We start from the raw sequence: 26,542 nt of genomic DNA on the forward strand, positions 1-26,542 counted from the left end.
TTTTTATGGGGGTTCATCAGGCTAAGGGACGAAATTTCACTGGATCAGATGGTCTCAGTTATGTTTTCCGGTGGCGGAGGGGGGAGTCGGTTTCAGGAAGCTCAATGATATGTATTCGGCTTTCTCCTGCAAATTGTGGTGGAATTTTTGGAAAGGAACTTCACTTTGGGCAGAATTTATGTGAGCAAAATACTGCAGGGGACTTCATCCTTGTCAGGTGGAATTGAGGCGGTATGACTCGGTGACGTGGAAAAGAATGTTAAACATAAGTCGACAAGTGGAACTATCTATGGTATGGTTGGTTAACGCGGGTTCCTGCAACTTTTGGTATGACAATTGGTTGGGCAGTGGTGCTCTATATCTTAAAAGTAGGGTGTATCCGGCCCTAACTTTCAAGGAATTCATATCAAATGGGGACTGGAACATTAACTTGCTCGGCCAATATATATCGCAAGAGTTTATCCATCCAATATTACAACATCCGGCTCCGGAGGGAGATTGCCGCGATGAACTTATATGGAGGCAAACAGCATCGGGAAGGTTCACATTATCATCGGCTTTTCAGGAGGTTCGTCAAGCTCGTAATTATTCTGTGATTCATTCTCAGGTATGGCATCCTCGGATTCCATTGAAAATATCTTTCTTTATGCTGAAATTGTGATTGAATAAATTGCCGTTAGCAAATGTTTTGTGGAGGGTGGGAGTCCAATTGGCATCAAAATGTTTGTTCTGCCAAGAGGGATCAAATGAGACATTGGAGCATGTTTTCTCGGATGGTCAGGTTGCGAAGGGAGTCTGGAATTATTTTGGTAGGATGTGTGGGGTAACAGGCTCATCACTACGGACATGGATAATGGTTTGGTGGATGTCTTCACCTAGGTCTGAGAAAAGACGTTTCCTTTACTCAGTTCTCCCAAGTTTTATATGCTGACATATCTGGAAGGCTCGGAATAAAGCATATTATGAAGGGACTCAGATGCGAGTTGTGAGAATTTGTCATGACATTTTGCTAGATGTGAAAGCGGTAGCAGAATTTCAGTTTAACCAGAGGCTTGCGGTGCAAACATTTCGTCAATTAAACGAGTGCACAGCTCAACCGCCAACTCGTTATACTTTTCAACTGGTGGGGTGGAGGGCGAAGGAGGCTGGAATGTTAACATTGAATACGGATGGATACTCCAAGGGCAATCCAGGATTGAGTGGTGGTGGAGGAATACTACGTGATTCATCGGGAACTCCATTATTGGCTTTCTCGGCTTACTTTGGAGAAACTTCTAGTTTGCGGGCAGAAACGTTGGCCCTGTTAACGGTCTCCGATTGTGCAATCAAAAGGGATTTACCAATGTAAGTATACAAGTTGATTCAATAGTTTTGGTTGGAATTCTTTAAAGACGGCTCCAATGCCTGTGGATGATACGAAGAGAGGTCAAACAGATTTGGGACATGGTTGAGGATGCGATGCATTTTGCTCATTGCTACAGAGAAGCTAACAAGGTGACGGACAAACTGGCAAATGTGGGCGCTTCTACCAGTAACCATGACATCAGCATTTACGATCATTCCAGTGCAATTCCAAGATCGGCGCGCGGGGAAATTCGAATAGATAGGTTAGGCATTCCGTCTATCAGGAGGAGAAAAGTAGACTAACCTATAGGAGGGTTTAGTCGAGAGTTTTAAATTTAATTTTTCTTGCATTTGGGTTTGTTGGTAGGGAGTTTTCGTCCATTTGTAAGGGAAAACTCTGTCAAAACTTTCTAAAAATAAAATAAAACAAGAAACTCTCGTAAAAAAAAAAAGATATGGTCATCTAAGTGGGGGAAGTGTTTACTGTTTTTGAGGTTATAAGGAAGAGTTCGGCGGAGTGTGTAGTGCATTGAAGTGGCTATAATACGAGCATTGTATCCTTTTAACAGTGATTACTCAGTGAAGTGTTTCCTTATTTGTTTAATTTTGCTACTTGTTTAAGTGTTTAATTGATTGTTACTTGTGTGGAACCTCACTAGACTTTGCTCAACCTTTTAGTTTGTTTTTCTTACATAAATTGAAGTTTGAAGAATGATCGAGTTGAATTAGGATGTTGTTTTGGAAGATCCAATAGTGTGTATATATTGTAGTCATGGTTTCCTTTGTACCTTGAAATGGTCAAACCTTTTATCATGAGTTTGGTGTGGTATTAAGAATGGATGTTTAGAACATGTATTTTGTTTCTTTTATTGGACAAAGTTTATGTTTCAAACTGATTGGAGTTGCACTTAGGAGTGAATGTTTAGTTGTTTAATGGAAATGTTATTTCTGAAGTTAATGTGAGTGAGTGAGTCTTGGTGAGAGTTAGGCAGGCAGTCCGCTAACTTCTAGGGTATGCCCTAAAAGAAGGTGGGGTTGTCACATGTGTAATTTTTAAAAAGATAAAAATTTTCTGCAGAAAATTGCAGCTCAGAAAACATGACATCTGAAAACATGGCATGAGCTCAAGTTTTCAGCAACTCACGTTTTGTCTTCTATAATTTTTAAACAGAAAACGTAACCTCACGAATACGTGAGCTTGAGCTCACGTTTTCATCAGCCCACATTTTGTGTTATGAAATTTTAAAATAGAAAACGCAATCTCAAAAACGTGAGTTTAAGCTCACGGTTTTAGCTCATGTTTCGGCTCCTTGTTTAAAGACACAAAACGTATGCTGCATTTCATTTCCTTCATCCTTCTCAATCCTACGTTTTTCACACACACACATACACATACTTCACAAATCTTCTCTTACATAACACATCTTTTGACCTTCCTAGAGCCTTTTTGACCTATTGAAATTCACATAAAACATCTCAAAAATCGGTTTTCAAGAGATTGAAGGCTAGAATTCATAGTTTCTCAGTCTGTCAATTGGAGGTCAATTGGGGTGATTTTCATAGGGGTGTTTGCATCATTTGCATCACCAAAGATCACTCTACCAAGTTGAGATAAGCTTCTTAAACTTAACTTGGTATTTTAAAATTCATCATTTGCATATTTTTTTTTGATTTTATTGACACACTTTGAGTAATGAATTTGTAATATTATTTGTTGATATATAAATTCTATTATGTTTATTTAACATTTTTAAACATGTTTAGATGATCAAATGTAGGAATATGATAATTTATGCAATGTTTCAATTTATGCATATTCCTATTTTATGATCAATGTGGTAATTGATCTTGGAGTGCTGTTAAGCAAAATTATATGGTTCAAATTATAAAAATGTGACTTGTTTATGATGCTTACATATATAGATTCATTATACGGCGACATTTTAGAAAATTTGAATTTGTAAACTTTAGAGAATGGCTAATTTATCTAGTTTTAAAAAATGATGTGTTTAAATGGAAGTTTATTGCTTAATCTTCATATAGAGCATGATTGGATGATGAATTTTGAATATATGAAGAATTTAGCAATTTGTGTGGAATTTTAGGAGTGAAAATTGCATATGTGCATTGTATATTAACCATGTTTTGATTTTGTTCCTAATGGTTATGATATGGTGATCCTATAAATACCTAAAGGAGGATGTATGCATTATAATTTAAAAGCAAGGTATTTAGGGTGAAAGGACAAAATGTGTGAAGTGAAGTGTTTCATTGTATCTTGAGAAGTTTCTTGTTAATTTTACATTGGTACATCACCTAGACAAAGGTATAGAGTTACGGATCGTCATTTTTTGTTTATTAATACTTTTGTTATTACCTTTGCATTCCTTGAACCATAGTAGTTTGTTTCTCATTTTTACTTCTTATGTTTCTATTAGTAATGGTTACAAATGGAACTCATGAAGTTTCCTTTTGTAGAATTGCGGCAAATGAATCATAAACTTCATGATGAATTGTGGAACTTCATATTTGTGCACTTCAATCACATTAATAGGGGAGTATTCCTTTCTTTATTTTGATTTTCCTTTTTACGCATTAAGGACAATGTGTATTTTAAATGTTCCGGGGGGAGGGGGAGAGGGAGAAGGGAGAAGGGAGATTATATACATTATATGTGATTGAATTGTTGGTTAAAAATATAGAACTTGTGCTACAAAATGTTATTGTGTTTAGAAAATTTTCAAACTTAGGTTTGTTAGCAGGGAATTTCATTCATTTATAAGGGAAAACTCTGTCAAAATTTTTTCAAAATCCTAAAATCGCCCTAAAATGTTTCAAATTTTTTCAATTTTGTCCAAGAACAACAAGTTTCATAGCATTTGTAACTGAAATTCCTTCTACTTTTGAGATAAATATATATGACTTAAAACTTTCATTTCTCATTTGACTTGAAAATAGTTATTATGCGATTAGGATATTTATATTTGTAGGATAATATGTCTTGAAAAGTAGAGAAAATTGTGCCTAAATTTTACATGTTTGATGAAATTTCTTTTCTTTACTTGATTTAACTAGTTGAGTGATAAATATGATCAATAATTACAATACTCTTTTCATGATTATTCTTTTAAGGGAATGATTATTATCTTTACTTTGAAAAAAAAGGAAAGAAAAGAGAAAGAGAAAAAAGAGAAAAAAAGAAGAGAGAATAAGAGTTGTTCTACTCCAAGGATTCTTGTACTTAGCAACCGAGAGTGTTCATCTACAAATATTGACTTTTGCATAAAACGGTACTAGAATTAAGAGTATGCAAAACAACTTAAGAAAGTAAAGTGTTGAATAACTGGCAATCTTCATCTAAAATATCGATTTTCGCGTCAAAAGACACTTTCACAACTTGAATAAACATTTAGATATGTTGTATGAATAAATCCCTTTTTAAAATTGAAAAAGAAGATGATATGGGTTTAGGAAGCATTTTTATTGACCATAGGAATTACTTGCTTGCGAAATTGGGAAAGAATGAGGAATTGAATTGAACTAGTTAAAATTATGGCATAATTGGTTCTTCTTTACTTGATATTATGAGTATTTGAATTTAATTGAATGATCGTATAATGATTATTTTTCTTGTTTTGAGAAAAAGAATTTGAATTGTGCACATATGTTTAATTTCAAAATTTTGGACCATTGTTGATTTGTATTTCTTAAATTGCTTGAGGACAAGCAATAGTTCAAGACTTCAAGTGTGGAGGAAATATGTATATGTATATATATATATATATATTTTTGTGTGTGTGTATATATATATGTATGTATGTATGTATGTATGTGTATGCATATATGGTGAGATTTAAAAAGCGAGGAGGGATAGGCAAATTAGAATTCAGGACTTCTAATTCCTGGAGTTTCAATTTTAATAACTAGATTAAGGTCTTCAAGGCTTATTACACTAGATAGTTTTTGGTGAGAATTTCTCCCAAGAAATTGCAACAAATTGATCCGTAAACACTTTTCAATTAGCCATGTTAAGTAGGAGTGAAAAATAACTCTAATTAAAATAAAAACATATAAGAAGTGGGGAGGGATAGGAAAATTAGAACCCAGAACCTGTAATTCTTAGGGGTCCCAATTTTAACAATTAGACTAAGGCTTCCACGGCTAATTACACCAGATAGTTCTTGGTGAGAATTTCTCCCAAGAAATTGTAACAAATTGATCTATAAATACTTTTCAATTAGCCATGTTATGCAGGAGTGAGAAATAACTCTAATTAAAATAAGAACTATATATATATATAGACACACATTTCCTTTTATTTAGAAAAATTGACACTTGGTGCACCAAACAAACTTTTCATTCCACAAATCTGCCAGTGCTTCTTGTAAGGATAAGAATCCTGATTTGAAATGTAATAAGATCCTTCTAGCAAGTCCCAAAGTGGTCATTGGCAGCACTTCCATCAGATTTTTACACTTTTCAATTAATTAACTGAAATACAAAAAAATGGAATAGATTAAGAAGAATCATGGATACAGTTTACAAAAAATACGCGACCTTACTTTTGCCTTTATTTTTGTGTGCAAGGTTTACGCCAATTTTGCTTGATTCCCAACAACTGGAATATGAATATCAGTTGTTTTATTAAAATAGATCAAGACGAATGCTGTATTGGTTAATTGAGTGTGCATCAAAGTAAGAAATTTTTTGTGCCGTTTAATATATAAATACCTGAACTTATTCTACTTCATCCAATGTCTCACAAATTAGACTGTGAGTAAGGCTTCTTTTTTAAATGATCATTAAAATTAGAAATATATAGTCTAAATTAACCTAAATAAATATTAATCATGACATGATATTGATCATTAAACTTATATGAAGAATTTAATACATGATAAAACGTCCTGATGAGCATATATTTAGGTGAAAGGTGGTTATTAGCCTTGCACGCAACAATGAAATTAACGTGGTTATGGTAAAGGAGAAAAGAATAGTAAAAAGAAAGCTAGAAGAAGATCCCTTCATTGTTCAAAAGGAAATGAATACTTTAATGGTGGATGGTTTCCATCTCATTTCTATGGCTCAGAATTTTGTTTGAAAATCATGCAAGTGATTTTGAAATTATGGTTCAAGCAAATTCATATAAGAGGGAAACCTTGAATGCACGGTTGAAATATTCATCTCAGTCAGTTGTGCATTACATTCACAGTATCAAAGTCGACAATGAATTGCTTTGTTGCAAAGCATAGTAAGTAATCCAAAGTTAGCTTCTAAATTTTTTTTTTCTTCAAATTGAAAAAAAAAAAAAGAAAAAGGAAAAAGTTTAGCAGTGATATGGAATCGTTAAGAAAGAATATATATATATATATATATATAACCCTCAAGCTGCTTTTGTTACATGGAAATCCTAAGCAATTGTTAGTTTTAGCATAAAAATTTATATGGTAGAATGAATCAAGAATTACAATTGAAAAATTGTAATATCAATTGTCTATTATTCTAAAAATGTTAAAATTCCATGTAAATCAACATATAATATAGTAGAACAAATAAAACAAAAGTAATAAAACATATCATGCCCTATAAATTAATCATGGGTAACTAAGTCAAATTTCTATTAATTATATTCTAATTTGACATTTAAATAATGATTATAATAAATACTAGAAAATGAATGAATATTCCACTCTAACCTGTGTACTAGACACTCTAGAATGATAATTTTTTTCCCTACCATTTCAGATGCAAAGATTTTTCCATTATGAGCATTCTCGCACATGAAATTAGAGGTTAGAGTATCCAATGGGCACCTGTTAAAATGTTTAAAAAGAAATCCTTAACAAATAAAAACAAAAACAACCTTTTAACAGATATCATACTATTGTTATATGACCTTTTTATATAGATCACCTATAAAGTATAGAGTAGATACTTTATGACAAATAACATTATCCAAAAGAAAAAAAAGAAAAAGATACGATAAGAAATCATGGTCGCACGATGCATTTTAGTCACTTTTCATGTTTAATTTCATTTCATTTGGGAAAATTGATACTTGTTGCCTTAAATAATCTTTGTATTCAAAAAAACTAGCAATTCGTTTTGTTAATATAAGAATCGCGACAATTTGTTTTACACTTTTTCACATGTTTTACGCTTTTCAATTAATTCAACAACAAAAAAGAGGGATACACAACTTTGCTTTTCTTTTTATTCTTGTGTGCAAAGTTAACGTCAATGTTTTCTGATTCCAAACACTAGAATAAGGAATGCTTTATTCTTTAATTGAGTGTGCATCAAAGTAAGGAATTTTTTATGCCATCCAATCTATGAATGCCTGAACATATTTGCTGTTTCTAATTCTAAACAAACAAACAATTTTTCACTTCGAAATACACAAATTCTCAGCTAAAAACCATAAGCAATGGCTGAATTGTTTGTTCCAAAGATAATTGATCAACTGAGTAATGTTCTCGTGAAGCAGTTTGGGGAGAAGGTCAACCTGGTGATGGGGGTTGAAGAGGAGGTGGCAAATATCTCCTCTAAGTTGGCAACCATTGAAAAAGTGCTGCATGATGCAGAGACACGAAGGCTGAAGGACAAAAGTGTTGGAATTTGGCTAGAAAAGCTTGAGGACATAACATATGAGATGGACGACGTGCTGGACGAATGGAACTTCAAGATTCACAGAGCAAAGAATGAGGGAACTCAACAGAATGCCAGATTGCAGGCAACATTGTGGAGCAAGGTTCATTCCTTCATCCCATCCCTTTGTTCTTGTCTTAAACAAGTTCCTGTTCGTAGTGATATTGCTTTGAAAATAAAAAGCATACATGAAAAGCTAGAATTGACTTTGAAAGAGGCAGATCAATTCAAATTTATTTCAACTGGGGGGATTCCTGATTCTCAAGATTTTCAGCGAATTATGACTACCTCAATCATAGACGAATCAGAGATCTATGGTCGAGAATCTGATAAGGATGCTTTACTTGACCAAGTTTTGTCTAAGAGTAGTAGTCAAGGAAGAAAGGGGGTTCAAGTTATCTCTGTGGTAGGGGCCGGGGGTAGTGGAAAGACCACACTTGCCCAGCTGCTCTTCAATAATGATGAAGTGAAGAATCACTTTGATCTTAGAAATTGGATCTGTGTATCGGATCCTTTTGACCAGAAAAGGATTGCGAAAGCTATCCTTGAGAATGCTGGAAAAAGTTCTCAAGAATCAGAGTTGGATCCATTGATCCAACGTATAAAAGAAACTTTTTCTGGTAAGAGATTCCTGCTTGTCCTAGATGATGTCTGGACAGAGGATGACACAAAGTGGAAACCTTTTCAAGACTCTCTCAAGGATGGGGCTCTCGGAAGTGTACTCTTGGTGACAACAAGGAGTCATAGAGTGGCCACAGTGGTGGGAACGACTCATACTCACCAGATGGCCCTAATTTCTGACTCTGATTGTTGGCTAATAATGCAAAGGATAGCATTTGCTAGAAAATCAGGGGACTTATGCAAGAAAGTGGAAAGAATTGGGCAGAAAATTGCAGAAAAGTGCAAGGGGTTGCCACTTGCTGCAAAGACTATGGGAAGCTTGTTACGGTTCAAAGATACTGTACAACAGTGGCAGAATGTTTTGGACAGTGAGATATGGCAATTGGAGGAAGCAGCTGTGGACCTTTTCCCTCATTTGTATTTAAGCTATAACGGGTTGTCCCCCGAGCTGAAACGTTGCTTCTCATATTGTGCTGTCTTTCCCGAAGATTATCTGATAGGTGTAGAAATGCTTATTAGGCTGTGGATAGCACAAGGTTATGTTTGCCCAAGACGAAGAGGTGAGCGCTTGGAGCTGGTGGGCCGTGAATACTTCAACAATTTGGCAATGCGTTCCTTTTTTCAAGTTGATCATGAATATATGGTGTGCAAGATGCATGACATAGTGCATGATTTTGCACAATTTCTCACAAAAAATGAATGTCATGCACTTGGAAGAAACCCATCTAGTGAAAGAGCACGTCATCTAACAATTTTGGGAGGCACTGAGGAGGAAATGTTTAGTTCTCGAGTCGTTGATTTTGGACGGCTCAGGAGCTTTTTAACTTTTCTGAGTGGAAAAGTAGTTCCCCAAAATCTGTTCTGCAGTTTGAAGCGCGTGAGGACTCTGAATTTAAGTGATTGTGAGATAACTGAAATCCCAGCCGAGATCGGAAGATTGATTCATCTTCGGTACTTGGACTTAAGCCTGAATCCTTTCGTGACACTGCCAGAAGCTATATGTGATCTATATTATCTGGAAACTTTTGATATCAATTTTTGTGATGAGCTTTCGTACCTTCCCGAAAGGATTGAAGGCCTTGTACACTTGAGGCACCTTTTCAATGTTGGGACCCATGAATTACGTCAAATTCCACAAGGACTCGGGAAGCTGACGTCACTCTATAGTTTGACTCGGTTCATCGCCAGGTGCAACTCTGATGATTTGGCAATTCTGAAGGACCTGAACCAACTTGAAATATTGTACATTAGTATTCAGGGAGAAGTAGATTTTGGGAGTGCAGAACTTGGCAAGAAAATCAGCGTGCGGGAAATGTATTTGTGGTTTAGCGATGGGGCCCATTTTATAGAAACTCCAAGTTGCATTGAAAGCATGGAACCACCTCCAAACTTGGAACAACTTGCGCTAATTGGCTATCCAGGAACCCAGTTACCAAGTTGGCTTGTGACCAATCACTTGACGAAGCTAATGATCTCTGGCCCCCGCAATATCTCATCCTTGCTTGCCTTGTGGAAGCTATCATCCCTAGAAGAGCTTGTGCTCCAGGAAGTGGAAAAGCTGGAATGTTTGGGTAAGGAATTCTTCGGAGTTACAAAAGCACTACATGAGAGTAGCCGTGATGCTCTTGATACATTGTCAGACTCCGAGTCATCATTCTCAGCTGAAGCAGTGGCATTTCCAAATTTGAGAAAATTATGTTTTGAGTACTTTCACAATTGGACAAATTGGGAAGACTTAAGTGAAGATGATGAAAAAGTTGCGGTCTCTATCATGCCACGCCTGGAGGAGCTAAAAATTTGTGACTGTGAAAAGCTTGAAGTTCTGCCACATTTCATCCTTAGAAAGATATCATCTTTCAAAAATTTGAATATCAGACGTTGCGACAAGTTGATGGATCGTTACTCTGACAAAACAGGAGATGACTGGATAAAGATATCACACATTCCTCGAGTTGATATATCTGACAAATATTATTAATCTGCTCAGGTATTGTTATTCACACATTTTTTTTATGTATCTATCATCTTTGAAGTCAAATAATTACTATGTATAGAATTACAACAAACAAAGGCCTGCTTTGTAGAATATGACGTGCTTAATAATGAATCAAGGGTTAACAGAGCCATATGTATAATGAAAATATGAAATATTCATTAATAATTTAGAGTGGTTTTTTTTATTGTGAAGATACAAGTCATTAACTAGTAAATACAACACTAAATTTCTAACAATATCTAATTGTAAACTCTTGAGTTTGGAATTCCATTTACGTCTTGTCTTTTTATCTGTTTTTTTTTTTTTGTTTGCTTTTGTCCTCTGTTTTGCAGATAATACTCATTGATGGCTCAAAATGAAGCTACAACAGAAGGCATTGAGGGATCAACCTCTACGTCAATTTGTTCAAAATCATTTGTTGAAAGCATATGTAGCCTTACAAATTTCCAGATTGAATTTCAAGTGATTACACAACCGGTCTTTATTTCTTCAAATTATTATTGTCCTATTGTCTATAAGTTTGTGTAGATTTAATAAAAAAGAAAGTTTGTACTTTGTGCTATCTATATATTGTATTATTGACAATCTATTATTAGCACACCTATTTTATGGTATTATTTTAAAAATAATATAAATTTAAATTTGAAATTCAACAAATTACATGAAGCATACATCCAAAACTGTTAGTAATAAAAAAAATAACTACACTATGAATGTATAAAAAGTTAATCCTTATTCTAATGGTTAAAAGTTAACAAGTTGACAAATTATTCTTTATCTTGTTTGCTTTCTTAAAAAAACTGTTTACATAGATAATTGGAAAAACAGAAACTCAGACTACAAAAGTGCATGTACACTTAAAGGCACCAAAACTCATGATACTTTTATAGTAATAGCAGCAGTGGTAGTTCTAGTAGTAGTAATGACAATGATTTGTTAATAATACTTTCTTCTAAAAGAGAATGGACTAATTCGCTTTTTTAAAAAAAATTTTTAAGAAGGGAAGGAATGGAATTTAAGATGAGTAGAACAAAATATCATAATAAATCTTGACATTTTCATTCACATGACAAAGTTACTACCAGCAGAATTTTGAACTTGAAAGTTTGCAAGACATATCATAATAAATCAATTATTTGCATACTTCACATATATGAACCAGTTTAACAAACTATCCATATTCCAGAATTGAATATCATCCTTTGTTCATTCACTATTATATATGTTCAATACTTAGTTGAAAATATGCCTTCCCCATCCTTGCTTCCTAATCATACCCTTCCAAATAGAAACAATTTTTAAAAAATAATTGAAAAATTCAGACACGTAATTAGTTATCTTCAAGTTGATTGAAGATAAAATAGACTTTGACACATCATATTTCATTGTATTTATATTCAACTCCAGTAGTTAGCTATATTTTGATTCTTTCTATAAAGGCTATTAAATCATTTAATTCATTAAACTCACATTTTAACTGTGAAATTGGGCAGCCCTAGCCTAATGACTTTCATAATTGAAGTCACTATCTCTCAAGTAGACATTACCTCATCAAAAATTCCATCTCTGAAGAAGCAAAATTGGTACTCCCTGTTCAGCTTCCAGAAAATCGAAATATGAAAGAATTCCCAAAGAAACAACAGAACCTTGCCCAATTCTCTGCTAGATTGCTACTTAAGTTACCATGCTTGACAAGAAACTAGCACCAATTTTCACCTCCAAGTTTGTTTACAAATTAACAAAAATACGCACAAACATCAAATTAGAAACCAAAGTAGTGCATGAGAGTATAGGATAAACTGTTATATAAGGTTTACAAAAATCCCAACAAATATTCCATGTAACCCAATGTAGCCCATGACTGAATGCATGCAGGGAATTACAAGAGTCTTTGGAGTAAGGAATCCTATTCTGCCTGCTGAGAAGGGTTCAGAACAGAAGAATTACAACAGTACAAAGCTCTAATGTTGGTCCACAGCACCTGCGTCCTAAAATTTCAGATGGTGTTCAAACAAAGAAGCCATTTCAATCTGCAATACAACTCAAACAAGGAAACCAATTCATCCTTGGTACCGGATCATGAATAGACATTATTAGAGAGGAAAATGCAGATCAGGAACATTCATTTCTAAAATATGGTACAACTCATTATTTTGTCAGACCCAGGATACAAAATGAACGTTATGCCATTAACTATGCTATGACAGCAAAAACAGACTCTTACCGCAAGAGTTTCTTACTCATAAGATGATGACCTGAAGAAGGACAATATTACGAGCAACGATCAACCAGAATTTGATTTAGAAACATACCTACAAGTACATGCACTGTCATAAACTAGATACAACTCGGAACTAATAAAAGCTAGATATTTTAGAGTCCTGCTGAGAAACTCTGATTGGGAAACCACCAGCATCACAGAGAGACCCACCAATGGTCGTTATGGAGTTCAACCCCTTATTTGCCTTCTGACTCCCATTTTTAACTCAAAAAATAATTTATTTTGGATGATCGATACCTCACTGCTTAAGTAAGAAGGCCCTTTCCAACCATTCCTATTGGTTGTATAATACTAAATTATATTGAGAGAAGGCCAGTTACAAGGGCAAAACCCAGCAGAGATGGAGAAATTCATCAAATCACCCCTTTCCAATGCAACCAAACCAAAAAGAAAAACAGAAAAGGTTCTTTATTGATGACATTTGATTTAAACGGAACTCAAACCAGATACTATTCACAAAGTAAACAATTTGCCAGACAGCAAATAAATACTCCATGGAGTAAAATGACAAGAAAATGAAGCGACAAGAAAGCAACTCAACAAAATGAAATTGACTTACAGCTATCAGCACTGCTTCAGTACCTTTATTTCCGGACTTACCACCAACTCGATTGAGAGCCTGCATTTATCATAATGTAACTTTAAGAAATGGGGTACCAATGGGAAAATTTGTAGAATACTGGTAAAGATCAGGGCGACAATTTCCGTCAGTAGAGAAATTTGACCAAAAATTACCCACAGGAAGATTATCATATTCAGCAACATGAAAATTTTATGATGAACTCTTTTATGATTTTCAATGCAATAACTCCCATGAAAAAGAGTATAGGAGATCAGAAAGGTCAACCATGAGTTTTCCATGAGTTTTATTAACCAAAAGAGAAATTTCATGAATTTACCTGCTCCACGTCATCATAGGTCAAAACACCAAATACGCATGGAACACCTGGAATTCATTGAAAGGAAAATTAGACACTTCACCATTAAGGTACCGTAAATGTTTTCAGACCGCATTCCATGAAACTCAAAAAATGAAGTTATAGGTGAACACACAACAAAGCAAGTTGATGAGTCCTAAACACCTCAAGTTCCTGTTATGAGGTATGTACCCGTAAGTTCCAAAATTAAACAATTTTCTCATCTTCTGACATTTGAGAACATAAGAACTTCTGCTTGTGTCTATGAGCATAAAATGGGAAAAACAGGTAAAACCACTATGCCGTGCAGTTATTACGAATCAGACAATTTCAAAATGGTTCTAAGTCGCAATAAACCATGAACATCTTTCAACAACAAAAGATGAGTTCTTTTAACACAAAAACCATCTGTCAACTGGGCAAAATTTCCATCACTGCTACCACCTATGGATCTGTAGTATTGCACAGTTACCAATCTTTTGATTCCTTTCTTAACAAAACTTGTTTAACTAAGCTACTGGATATCTAGCTAATACAATCAAATCTTTCAAAGCTCCTCTAATGACTATTTCCCCTAGGGCTGAATTCATGCTTTTAGTATTTCAAGTTAGTAAGAATTGTTTCTCCAGATCATATAGTGGTTTCGATAGAAGCCATTCCCAGTATATGAAAACATTAAGATCAAGAAAACTTGCATATCATTTCCATTATGCAGGGCAATAATATTATTACAGTTTGTAGGTTGACATTTATTGCTTCATTAGGTATTGAAATAAACCATACCCTGGTTACAGAGTCCGTAAGGGGTATAACCTCAAGCACAGATCCAAAACTTCTCCTGAGGTTTAAATGATGCATACCAAATATCTATTGTTCGATGAGAAGCGGGAAAACTGATGCCATAAGAAAAGAAGCATCCACCAAAACTATTTGGGATGACTAGATAGATCCACATGCAAAATTTCGGAGTACCAATAACAGAGTCTTGCCATGATGGTCAGCAGCTTCACGGCAGAAATCATAAAGGTCTTCAAAAAAATTGTGCCTCATCTATACCAATAACTTCTAGCTGTAATCATGGTAATATCAACTACTCAGGATAGTGGTTTACTGCAAAATACAACTATCATAATGGTCCAATGCAAAATTATGAAGAGTTCTATGTTCCTCGTACAATATGTAGTATCCAACAAAATGTCGCCTGACCCAAACCAAATGTCTCCATTTAGCATTCTAGCAAAATAGTATATGGCAAGCCAAATATCATATGCATGCCCAGGTAGTTGACACCAGACCAAGACGCAGCACTACTTCTCAACTACAAGGTCAATTTCAACAGGGCATACCTTATCATATGCCTCACTACCAAGCTTTTGTCTGAATGATGAAAGATTTGCCAATGGCCAGCATGGTAATTTTTCTCCATCATGTGTAACAATTGAGTCCAATGCATATCTAGTGTCCTTTTCTGATTTTATAACTGTAACACTTCTGCATGAAGATACTAATTAGAAAAAGACAAGATAAACAGAGGTCATGTCTACATCCACCAAAAATCCATTCTGTCCAGATGGTACAGTTTCTACTTTCGTAAGAAGCTTTAGATCAAATTGTCTAATTTCCTAAGAAGCCTTAAGCACTCATAGAATCAAAGGCACATAAAGAACTCAAGTAGAAGAAATGGCATTTCAATGAACATCACTTACCAAGTGCCAGTTTCTACTAACTCCAATATATTCAATCCATAAACCTCTGCATAACAAGATCACTCTGAACAACTTCCAGCATCACCTCAATATGATCTGAATATTTAATCAATCTCCAAAAGATCCTTAATATAATGCAATGGCAAGATCACTCTGAATCTTTCCAACAAATTTGACATATAGGCCATCTCCTAACAATTAGAGGAAATATAATGACCATAGAAATGTTTATCTCCTCTAATTATAACAAATTAGCTGGCATGACATTGAGGATGAAGTACAGTCCAACAATTTTGAGAAGTTCTTCCCTCCCAAAAAGCAGCATCCAACCTATAGCACTAGCTGCATAGATGATTGCATAGATCAAACTTTAATCCTGTCTACTAATTACTTACATCAGGAACAAACCCCATCTTTTGGGACACAAGTCTGATCTTCGATTAATGATATAAGTCAGTTTTCTCATGACTATTATGCTCCATTAGGAAAAAGTGAGCCTTCCTTTGAATTTCAATCGTGTTATGACCAGGCTCCTTCTTCATCCCATATTCATTCATCACACTCCTAATCTCGGCTACATTATCCCACAAACCAAAAGAAGCATAAGCATTTGATAAGACAACATACTTTCCAGCACTTCCAGGTTCCAACTCAAGGAAGTTTTTAGCTGCAATCTTTGCCAAGTCAATATTTCCATGAATCTTACAAGCTCCAAGTAAAGCACCCCATACAACAGGGTGATCCTTACAAGGCAAACTCAGGACAAACTCATAAGCTAAGATACCCTTTGTATGACCACTGAACTTTGACATACTCAGACAAGGGTATACCAATTCTGCAATTAGACACCACGCGCAAGTGCCAACATTATGGCCTGAGATATGAGAAGCCAGATTCAATGCTTCATCATACACAACTATACAACTGCATCACATTGAACCCTTTTGAGATTCTAACACTGTCTTTGCAGCTTCTTTGACCATTTGTCCTCTCACATAGTGTTTTCGACACATGGGCAATTGGGCATGTACGCTTCAGCCCCAGCGATTAGTTCTGTTTCAGTCTCCTCGTCTTTCTCAATGTAAAGCTTGTCTACCACAGAGCTCACACAGAGCATTTAACTTCGTTACAGAGTCCGCAAGGGGTATAACTTGAAGCACGGACCCAAAACTTCTCCTGAACAACAAAAGAGGTCAGCAAAGGATGAAACTTCAAACCATCAGAAAATCAAATTTCAACATGTTTAAATAATACCCGAACCCATAAGAAAGGGAAAGCATCCACCAAATCCTTGTTGTCCATATCCAGATATCAAGCAGACCAGGTAACAACATTTCTATCTAAGAACTTCTCAAATACAAGATGCCCGTCAGAGAGACTACTGCACTTGAAATACATATCCATGAGAGCACTATTAACTACAAGGTTTCCACTAATTTGGCACTTGATCCACAGAGCATGGGCTTGCCTCCCCTGTTCCAGGATTGCTAAAGAAGCAGAGCCCTAAAGACTGATGCAAAGGTATAGTGGTCTGGCATCAAACCATTTTTTCTCATCTTGTGGAACAAGTTTAAGCCCACCTCTTCCTAACCTTTCTGCACATAGCCTGGAATCATCGAATTCCATGAGACCAAGCTTTTCAATTGTAACTTATCAAAAAGAATATGGGCTAGATTAAGATCTCCTGCCTTTGCATATAAAATCAACAATTTAACATTTAGGTATTCATTGGGAACACATCCAACGATTATCATTTGCCAGTGGATTATTTTCCCCAAACTATAATCTTTCCTGAAGATACAGTCCTGCAAAAGAAGAGAATTAAGTTTCCAATTCTACTTGAACCCCTGTGTGGCATAATATCCGAATAGCTTCCACTACTCTACCTGAAAAACAGAGATCCTTCAAACTCTCATCCAACTGAAAGGTAATCTCTCTAGTATCGGCCTGAACACTGGGAATGTCATCAACGATGATTTAATTTGACCGCTCTACTTCTCTTGTTCTTCTTCAAAGAAGAGGAACAGGATATGAATACCATTATTCATTCTCATTATATTAATAACAGTAATTACAATCACAGAATATGCTCAAGTTGTTGTTTGGAAACCCCTCCAAGAATCTTACAAAAGACAAAACTTTAGCCATAAGTCATTTATGATACATAAAAACATTCACTAATTGACAAGCAGTCTTCACTGGAAAAGTACTCTCATCGCCTACATTGACACCGTTTACTTCAATGATGCCCTTTTCGAATTTGAGTGTTGAAGATGAAATGCATGGTATTTTTGGTTGAGGTTGGGTCCGCTAGACAATTCAAGCATTTAGTGTAGAGAAAATAAGAGCTTTTAAGTTCCAGTTAGCTGAATATGAATTCATGTAGATTGAGAAATCAACTTTTCTATTGTTATTTAGAATATTCATGTTTAATTAGTTAGCTAAGTGTCAAGATTTTTTTACCCATCTTTTATGACCTAAAGAAATTGGTATATTTTTTAAGATCCTTATTTGTCAAGGTTGCATCTTAGAATTTTTCTTATTATAATTTGTACCTTATCCCTGTGCATACAGTATATCTGAAAGGTGTTTTCCCATCTACTTCTAAACAGAAAGAAGGGAGAGAAGTTAAGGGAATGAGTTTGTGACGGGATGTGATGAACTTCTACTTCTTTTGCTGTCTATTATTTTCCATCCTGTTTAATTTGTTTTACAATTCCTGTCTTTATTCAAAAGCCTTCTCAATAATTTGTGATTCCTAAAGGAGTTAAAATTGGTGAACCTAGTAACAAAAAGGAAAAAAGGTTTCTAGAACATTACTAGATTCATCAATTTAGAAACTCCTAATCTCGGTGGAATACTAAAAAGGTCCTTCTATTCTTCTGTATCCTAAAGACACAGGATGAGAAAGTGGTTCCGGTTATAGTTGTCTGCAAAAATTCAAATTTTGTAGCCAAAAATTTACTCAACTCAAGGGGTGGATAATAATTTTTGAATTTTATGATGGATTTACCCCCTTAATTATGTGTACTTATCATGCGCCTTTGGGGGTACCCCAAAACAAAAGTCTATTAAAAAAATGCATCCATCAGTGAGGTTCAACAATTTGCTTGTTGATACCATGTTGCATGTATCGTCACTCTATCCTTCATAACTCTGTTGGCATTAGCAAGATTTGTAGAAGAAAATGGTGAATAGTTGTTGTATACTAATCAACGAATGATCCTAGACATGATTGGGATTAGCAAGATTTGTAGAAGAAAGTGGTGAATAGTTGTTGAGTACTAATCAACAATGATCCTAGACATGATTGGATGCATAATCTTTGGTTATGTATTCCATTTCTTAACTATCTTTTATCTTATGTAACTCTCCTGCTCTGGATTTGTAAAATAAAACTGTATTAGTATAGTTCCATCATTTTTGGTTTAATTTTCTCATTTTACGTGGGCTTCTCTGCTTGTGATCTTGTGGTGTCCAAGCGGGAAAAAGAAAAGGCAAAAAAAGAAAAACAGAAATGAAAAAGTGAACAACCTTTTCTTAGTTTTACTAATTTGCAGTATCGATGGGGCTAAGCCAAGCACAGGGTAATGCACTCATGTCCTAGTATAATCATATATCCCAGTGAAGCTCCAATGTCCTAGCAGAATTATTGCATTCACATGGCCATGATTTCTGAATCCCAGATGTCGAATCGTATCGTCTTAACCCGCAAATTCATTAAGCCTAATTAACCACTCAAAACTGAAGAAACTCAGTAATTTTTAAAAATTGGCATCTTTACAACAAAAGCCAAAAGGAAAAATTAATAGAGACTTCGATCATGAAGCATCATAATCAAGTTTAGATCTTTATAACAAAATTTTCTTCCCGTTAAAATGTACTTCATATGTTAATTTTTTTAAAAGGTAAACTTAATTAGGAAAATTGTATAAATCCAACGAAAGATAATAATTGTTAGTGTGTGTATATATATGGTAGGTTAAGTGGCATTTAATGTGTTAATGAATGTCCAATGTACACCTACTAGTAAAACTAGTGCTTTTAAACTTGGACAGGAATGGATTGGCCGATTCGATCTGTTGAACCGAAAATCGGGTAGTTGTTCGCTACGAGTTTACCTAGAAACTGAAATTTCCATTTTTTTTCCCTCTTTTATGCTAACTTTTTTTAATCAAAATTTCCTCAAACCTCTTCAAAATCCAATCCTGATTTCATCTTGTTTTTTAATTTCACCTGTCAAACAAATAGTAGCAGTAATAGATCTGAATTCAAGGAAGGAAAAAAAAAAGATCTGAAGCAACAAAAGATGGAGAATCGAAAGAGAGAGTGCGTGAGGGGAGAGGGAGACAGAGAGAGAAAGATTTCGAATGATTAAATAGGTGCTTTTAAACAAAGTAATTGTGATAATCTTTCGTGCCTTCCTGAAAGGATTGAAGGCCTTGTACACTTGAGGCACCTTCTCAATGATATTACCTATGAATTAGGTCAAATTCCACAAGGACTCAGGATGCTGACGTCACTTTGTAGTTTGACTCGGTTCATCGCCAGGAGCAACTCTGATAATTTGGCAATTTTGAAGGACCTGAACCAACTGGAAATATTGGGTGTTGTAATTGAAGGAGAAGTAGACTTTGGGAGTGCAGAACTTGGAAAGAAGGTCAACATGCGTGAAATGTCTTTGTTCTTTAGATTCGAGGCCTACTTTATAGAAACTCCAAGTTGCATTGAAACCATGGAACCACCTCCAAACTTGGAAGAACTTGTGCTAATTGGCTGTCCAGGAGCCCAGTTACCCAGTTGGCTTGTAATGATGTCTCACGCCAATAACTTGAAGAAGCTATATATTGAGAAGCCCTGCAATATCTCATCCTTGCGTGCCTTGTGGAAGCTATCATCCTTAGAAGAGCTTGAGCTCATGGTAGTGGAAAAGCTGGAATGTTTAGGTAAGAAATTCTTCGGAGTTACAGATGCTCTTGATACTTTGTCGAGCACCGAATCATCATTCTCAGCTGAACCAGTAGCATTTCAGAATTTGAGAAAATTACATTTTCGTTACTTCCTAAATTGGACACATTGGGAAGATTTAAGTGAAGATGATGAAAAAGCAGTTGTCTCTATCATGCCATATTTGGAGGAACTAAAAATTTGGGACTGTGAAAAGCTTGAAGCTCTGCCACATCGCATCCTTAAAAAGATATCATCTCTCAAAATTTTGGAGATTCGACGTTGCTCCAAATTGAGGAATCATTACTCTGACAAAACAGGAGATGACTGGATAAAGATATCACATATTTCTCGAGTTGACATAGCTAATGACTCCTCAGGTATGGTTATTCACACATTTTTTTAATGTATCTATCATCTTTGAAGTCAAATAATTGCTCCTTATAGAATTACAACAACCAAAGGCCTACTTTTGTTTGCAACAAACAAATAATTACTACTTGCAGAATATGACATGTGCTTAATAATGAATCAAGTGTTAACAGAGCCATATGTATAATGAAAATATGAAATATTCATTAATAGTTTAGAATGGTTTTTTTTTTTAATTGAGAAGATGCAAGTCATTAACTAGTAAATACAACACTAAATTTCTAACAATATCTAACTGTAAACTCTTGAGTTTGGAATTCCATTTATGTTTTGTCTTTTTATCCTTTTTTTTTTGGCTTTTGTCCTTTGTTTTCCAGATAATCCTCATTGATGGATCAAAATGAAGCTACAGCAGAAGGCATTGGGGGATCAACCTCTACATCAACTTTCGCTTGGGTTCATGTAAAAATTTCAAATAATTGTAAACATGGTTGAAGAGGCACGTCCACTTGCTTTGTTCAAAATCATTTGTTGAAAGCGTCTGCAACCTTACCAATTTCCAGATTGAATTTCAAATCGTTACAGAACTAGTCTTTATTTCATCAAATTATTATTGTCCTATTGTATGTAAGTTTGTGTAGATTTAAGGGTTATTATCACTTTACCCCCTTAACGTTCGATGCCACTATCAATTTCCCTCTTAACGTTATCTTTTAGTCACTTTACCCCTAAGACTAACGATCAAATTTAACGGAGTTTGTTAATTAAAGTAAAAAGACAAGTTTAGCCTTAAAGTTATTATCACTTTACCCTCATAAACTATAGTCTCATTATCAATTTACCCCATAGAGTTATTTTTTAGACAATTTATCTCACCATTAAACCAACTTAACAAGTTAAAAAAAATTTAGAAGAAAGTACCCTCCACTCTGTATAATAAAAATAATAAAAAATTTAGAGTGACTCTTCTCCTCTTTGGTATCAAGAAAAAAAGTCAAAGTATTAATCTCTTTTTTCTTGGCAATCTTATTAATATTAAAAAAATAGAAAGATCGAGAAGGGGAGGGAGAGAGATAGAGAAAGAGAGCTCAATTCTTTTTTAAAAAATACAAATAAGAAAGAATTAAATACTTTTATTATTTTAAAATTATTTTACTTTACTGTTTACCACCAGATTTCAATCCTAATTCTAACAACCTTAAATTAATACAATAATGTTAGACTTTTCCTTATTATTATTTTTTTTTACAAAATCTAATTTTCTGTCTCTTTCTTTCCTATCTCTTTTTCTTTTCTTAGTATTAATAAGTGTGAAAAAAGAAATTGAGAAAATCCTTTTATTTTTATATTTTTGGGTTCCTTAAAGTGAAAAAAAAGAAGAATAATCATTCCAAATTTTTTAATTTTAATTATATATATAAGGGTAAATATATTTAAATTTTTTTGACCATACTAGTTAGATTAATGATGAAGTAAAATGCCTAGAAAATAATGTTACAAATTAAAGCAATTATATCACTATAATTTAAAGGAATAAAGTAATAATAACAATATAGTAATGCTATAGAATAAAAGGGTATTTTTGTCTAAAATTTTTTAACATGTTGAGCTGAATTACTTATGAGGGTGAAGTGACTAAAGATAACGTTAGGGGGTAAACTGATAGTAATGATATAGTTGAATGGGATAAAGTGATATTAACCCTAGATTTAATAAAGAAGAAAATTTGTACATTATGTTTATCTATAATGTGTATTATTGACAATCTATTATTAGCGCATCATTTTATGGTATTATTTATTAGATAACTTTTTATACATTGCCAATGTAAAGATTTTTTTATACAAGTAGGTTTAAATCATGTCACATAACATAAATTCAAATTTAAAATTCAAATCATGCACATGTGATATATATCCAAAATTGCTAGTATAAAAAAAATTACTATATTGTGAGTGTATAAAAAGTTAATCCTTATTCTAATGGTTAAAATTTAACAAGTTGACAAATTATTCTTTAGCTTGTTTCCTTTCTTAAAAAAATGTTTACAAAGATAATTGGAATAACAAAAACTAAGACTACAAAAATGCATGTACACTTAAGAGGCACCAAAACTCATGATACTTTTATAGTAGTAGTAGCAGTGATAGTTCTAGTAGTAGTATTTATTGAAGATAAAATAGACTTTGACACATTAGAGTTCATTGTATTTATATTCAACTCCAGTGGTTGGTTATATTTTGATTCTTTCTATAAAGGCTGTTAAATCATTTAATCCATAAAACTCATATTTTAACTGTGAAAATATGATTTAGAAGCCTACCAATAACTACATGCACTGTCATAAACTAGATGCAACTTGGAACTAATAAAAGCTAGATATTTTAGAGTCTTGCTGAGAAACTCTGTTTGGAAAACCACCAATATCACAGAGATCCACCAGTGGTCGTTGTGGAGTTCAAGCCCTTGTTTGCCTTCTAACTCCCATTTTTAAGTCAAAAAGTAATGCATTTTGGACAATTGATACCTCACTGCTTAAGTAAGAAGCTGTTTTCCAAGCATTACTATTGGCTGTATTCTACTAAATTATATTGAGAGAAGACCTGTTACAAGGGCAAGACCCAGTAGGCACAGAGGCAAACCAGAGTCTTATATTGGTCAAATCACCCCTTTCCATTGCAACCAAACCAAAAAGAAAAACAAAAAGGTTCTTTATTGATGACATTTGATTTGAACAGAACACAAACCAGATACTATCCACAAAGCAAACAATGTGCCTGACAACAAATAAATACTCCATGGAGTAAAATGACAAGAAAATGAAGAGACAAGAAAGCAACTCAACAAAATGAAATTGACTTACAGCTGTCAACGCTGCTTCAACACCTTTATTTCCGGACTTACCAATAGCTCGATTGAGAGCCTGCATTTATCATAATGTAACTTTAAGACAAAATAGGACTGTCATATAACAGTCCGATGAAAAATTATTTCAAGTTATATGCTCCTTTTAAAATATGTTGAATCCACCTTGGTTGACAAGCAAAATGTCGTCATTTAGCATTCTTGCAAAATAGTATATGGCAAACCAAATATCATATGCATGTTCAGTCAGCTCTGTTTCTCAAGTACAAGGTCAATTTCAACAGAGCATACCTTCTCATATGCCTCAGTACCAAGCTTTTGTCTGAATGATGAAAGATTCGAATAACAACAAGCATGACAATTTTTCTCCATCATGTGTAACAATTCAATCCAATGCTTATCTAGTGTCTTTACTTGATCTTATAACTGCAACACTTCTGCATAAAAATACCAATTAGAAAAGAATGAGAAAGATAGAGATAATGTTTACATCCACCAAATATCCATTCTATCCAGATGTTACCGTTCAAGCAGGACGAATAGCAGTGTCATATTTACTGAATCAGTATCAAGTTCTCATCTATTTCCCGAACAGTTTTGTGTAAAGGAGATCCTTGGACATCATTATGGTAATTGAAAACATGATCTTCAAATGCCAACCTTGATGCCAAGGCTGCCAGCAAAATACCAAAAGGTACAAACTAAATACACCCAAAAGACAACTGAAAAAAAAAACCAAAACAATTAAAGGTAACCAGAATTTACAATTTCTTTACTCGGTTGAAGCTTGGTTCAATTTCCATCATGTGTATTTCAATATTCTCTTACATGGACAATAATCAAACAGAGGGTATGAAATTTTTTTTTTAGTCTTTTCAAAGATCAATGGAACATGTCGATTTCCTCTTCATATCGTTCCAGCACCGAATCAGATAACAGTTTCAGAACACCTACCAAGCCTCGATTAAGCGTGCCCTATAAATTGAAGATAAGGACAGTCACCCAATGTTATATCAGGAATTCAGGCAATAAAGAATCTGTTTTACAAACCACCTATGTTATATTCATACTGGAAGGAATCTACAACTTTAGAATGCTAGATACCAGAAAAGAGTGAACTTGATTTATGAACTTTACATTGACGTAATAATTGAATGCTTCATTGACGCAATAATTGAATGTAGAAATGGTAACTAAAAGTTGCAACAAGATCAAATTGTCTAGTTTGCTAAGAAGCCCTTAGCCCTCAGAGCATCAAAGGACATAAAGAACTCAAGTGGAAGAAATGGCCGTTCAATGGATATGACTTACCAAGTGCCAGTTTGTACTAATTCACTGTGAAGCTTGACTCCTGAACGATTTCCGGCATCATCTCAATATGATCTGAATATTTACCCAATCTCCAAAGGGTCCTCAATATAATTCAATGGCAAAGATCCCTCTGAATCTTTCGTACAGATTTGACGTATAGGCCTTTCCTAACCATTAGAGGAAATATAATGACCATACCAATGTTTATCTCCTTCTCTAATTATAAGAAAACAGCATACAGGACACTGAGGATGAAGTACAGACTAAGAGTTTAAAGCTTTCAGATGTTCTCCCCTCCTCAAAAGCAGCATTCGACCTATAGCATTAGCTGCTGCATAGGCGATTGTGTTCCTCAAACTTTAATCCTGTGAATCTAATTACTTGTATCAGTAAGATATCCCATATCTTTTAGAACACGTCAGATCTTCAATCAATTGATATAACTCCCCAGTTTACTCATGAGTATTATGCTTCATAAATAAAAAATGAGCCTCCCTTTGAATTTCAATCATGCTATGACCAGGCTCCTTCTTCATACCAGATTCATTCATCACACCACTAATCTCGGCCACATTATCCCACAACGAAATAGAAGTAGAAGCATTTGACGAGACAACATACTTTACCAAGTTCATATTTCCATGAATTTACAAGCTCCAAGTAAAGCACCCCATACAACTGGCTGAACAGATCATAAGCGTCAGTTAACCTGCCAGCAGGCCCTAACAGATCAACCATAGATGCATAATATTTTCCCTTTGGCTGAAGTCCATAATCTCTAGTCATTCAGGTGAAGTATTCCCACCTTTGTTCACCAAACCCTCCATGGCTGCAAGCAGCAAGAACTACAAGAAATTTAACATGATGTCCAAATCCAGATACTAAAGCCTTCATCTAACATCCTGTGAAAGGATTCTATAACGTCTACCACTCTTCCATGGTGTCCATATCCAGATATTAAAGCCGACCGGGTAAGAAAATTTCTATCTAAAAACTTCTCACATACAAGACGCCCTTCAGAGAGACTACTGCACTTGAAATACATATCCATGAGGGCATTATTAATGATAGGTTGCAATTTTATTACTTATTTTATTATTAATTTTCCCTATTATCTGATCGGATGCGGATTAATTAGTAGATTCTACTCACTTTTCATAAATTGCATTTATTTCAGGGAGTAGAACGAAAATATGATAACAGGTGCCAATTTGAGGATACAGATGATAGAGCTTGTCCAAAGGGTATTTTTGGAAATGAAGATATTATGCCCATTTTGGTAAATTCCGCGAGGGAAGGACACCTGGGAGGGCTTGGTTCTGCTGAGGTGCGCCGCAATTAAAAGAGGAAAAGAAGGAAGTTGAGCGGAGAGCTTTTTCTGAGCTTTCTCGGCTGTAGCTTAGCAGAAATGCTTGACCTTTCCCTTGGATTTGATGTTTAGCTTTAGAAACTCACGGATGATAGGAGAAAGCATTGGTTAGCTTTGAGCTTTGACTTTTCTTCCTTTATTTTGAATCCTGCGCATGGCAGGAAC

At 34.6% G+C, this 26,542-nt stretch overlaps 1 protein-coding gene and 1 pseudogene across 1 annotated transcript; one reads left to right on the top strand and one right to left on the bottom strand.

Moving 5' to 3' along the window:
* The first annotated feature begins 7,771 nt into the window (after positions 1-7,771).
* On the top strand, positions 7,772-11,082 carry LOC113771058 (putative disease resistance protein RGA1). The gene is made up of 2 exons (XM_027315684.1): positions 7,772-8,095; positions 10,942-11,082. The coding sequence occupies exons 1-2, from the start codon at positions 7,772-7,774 to the stop codon at positions 10,966-10,968; spliced, it is 351 nt and encodes a 116-aa protein (XP_027171485.1). The 3' UTR covers positions 10,969-11,082.
* Positions 11,083-12,515: 1,433 nt separating this feature from the next.
* LOC113771059 overlaps positions 12,516-26,542 on the bottom strand; it is a 31,278-nt pseudogene continuing 17,251 nt past the window's right edge.

Source organism: Coffea eugenioides, chromosome 5, assembly GCF_003713205.1.
Source record: "Coffea eugenioides isolate CCC68of chromosome 5, Ceug_1.0, whole genome shotgun sequence".
Taxonomy (NCBI): domain Eukaryota; kingdom Viridiplantae; phylum Streptophyta; class Magnoliopsida; order Gentianales; family Rubiaceae; genus Coffea; species Coffea eugenioides.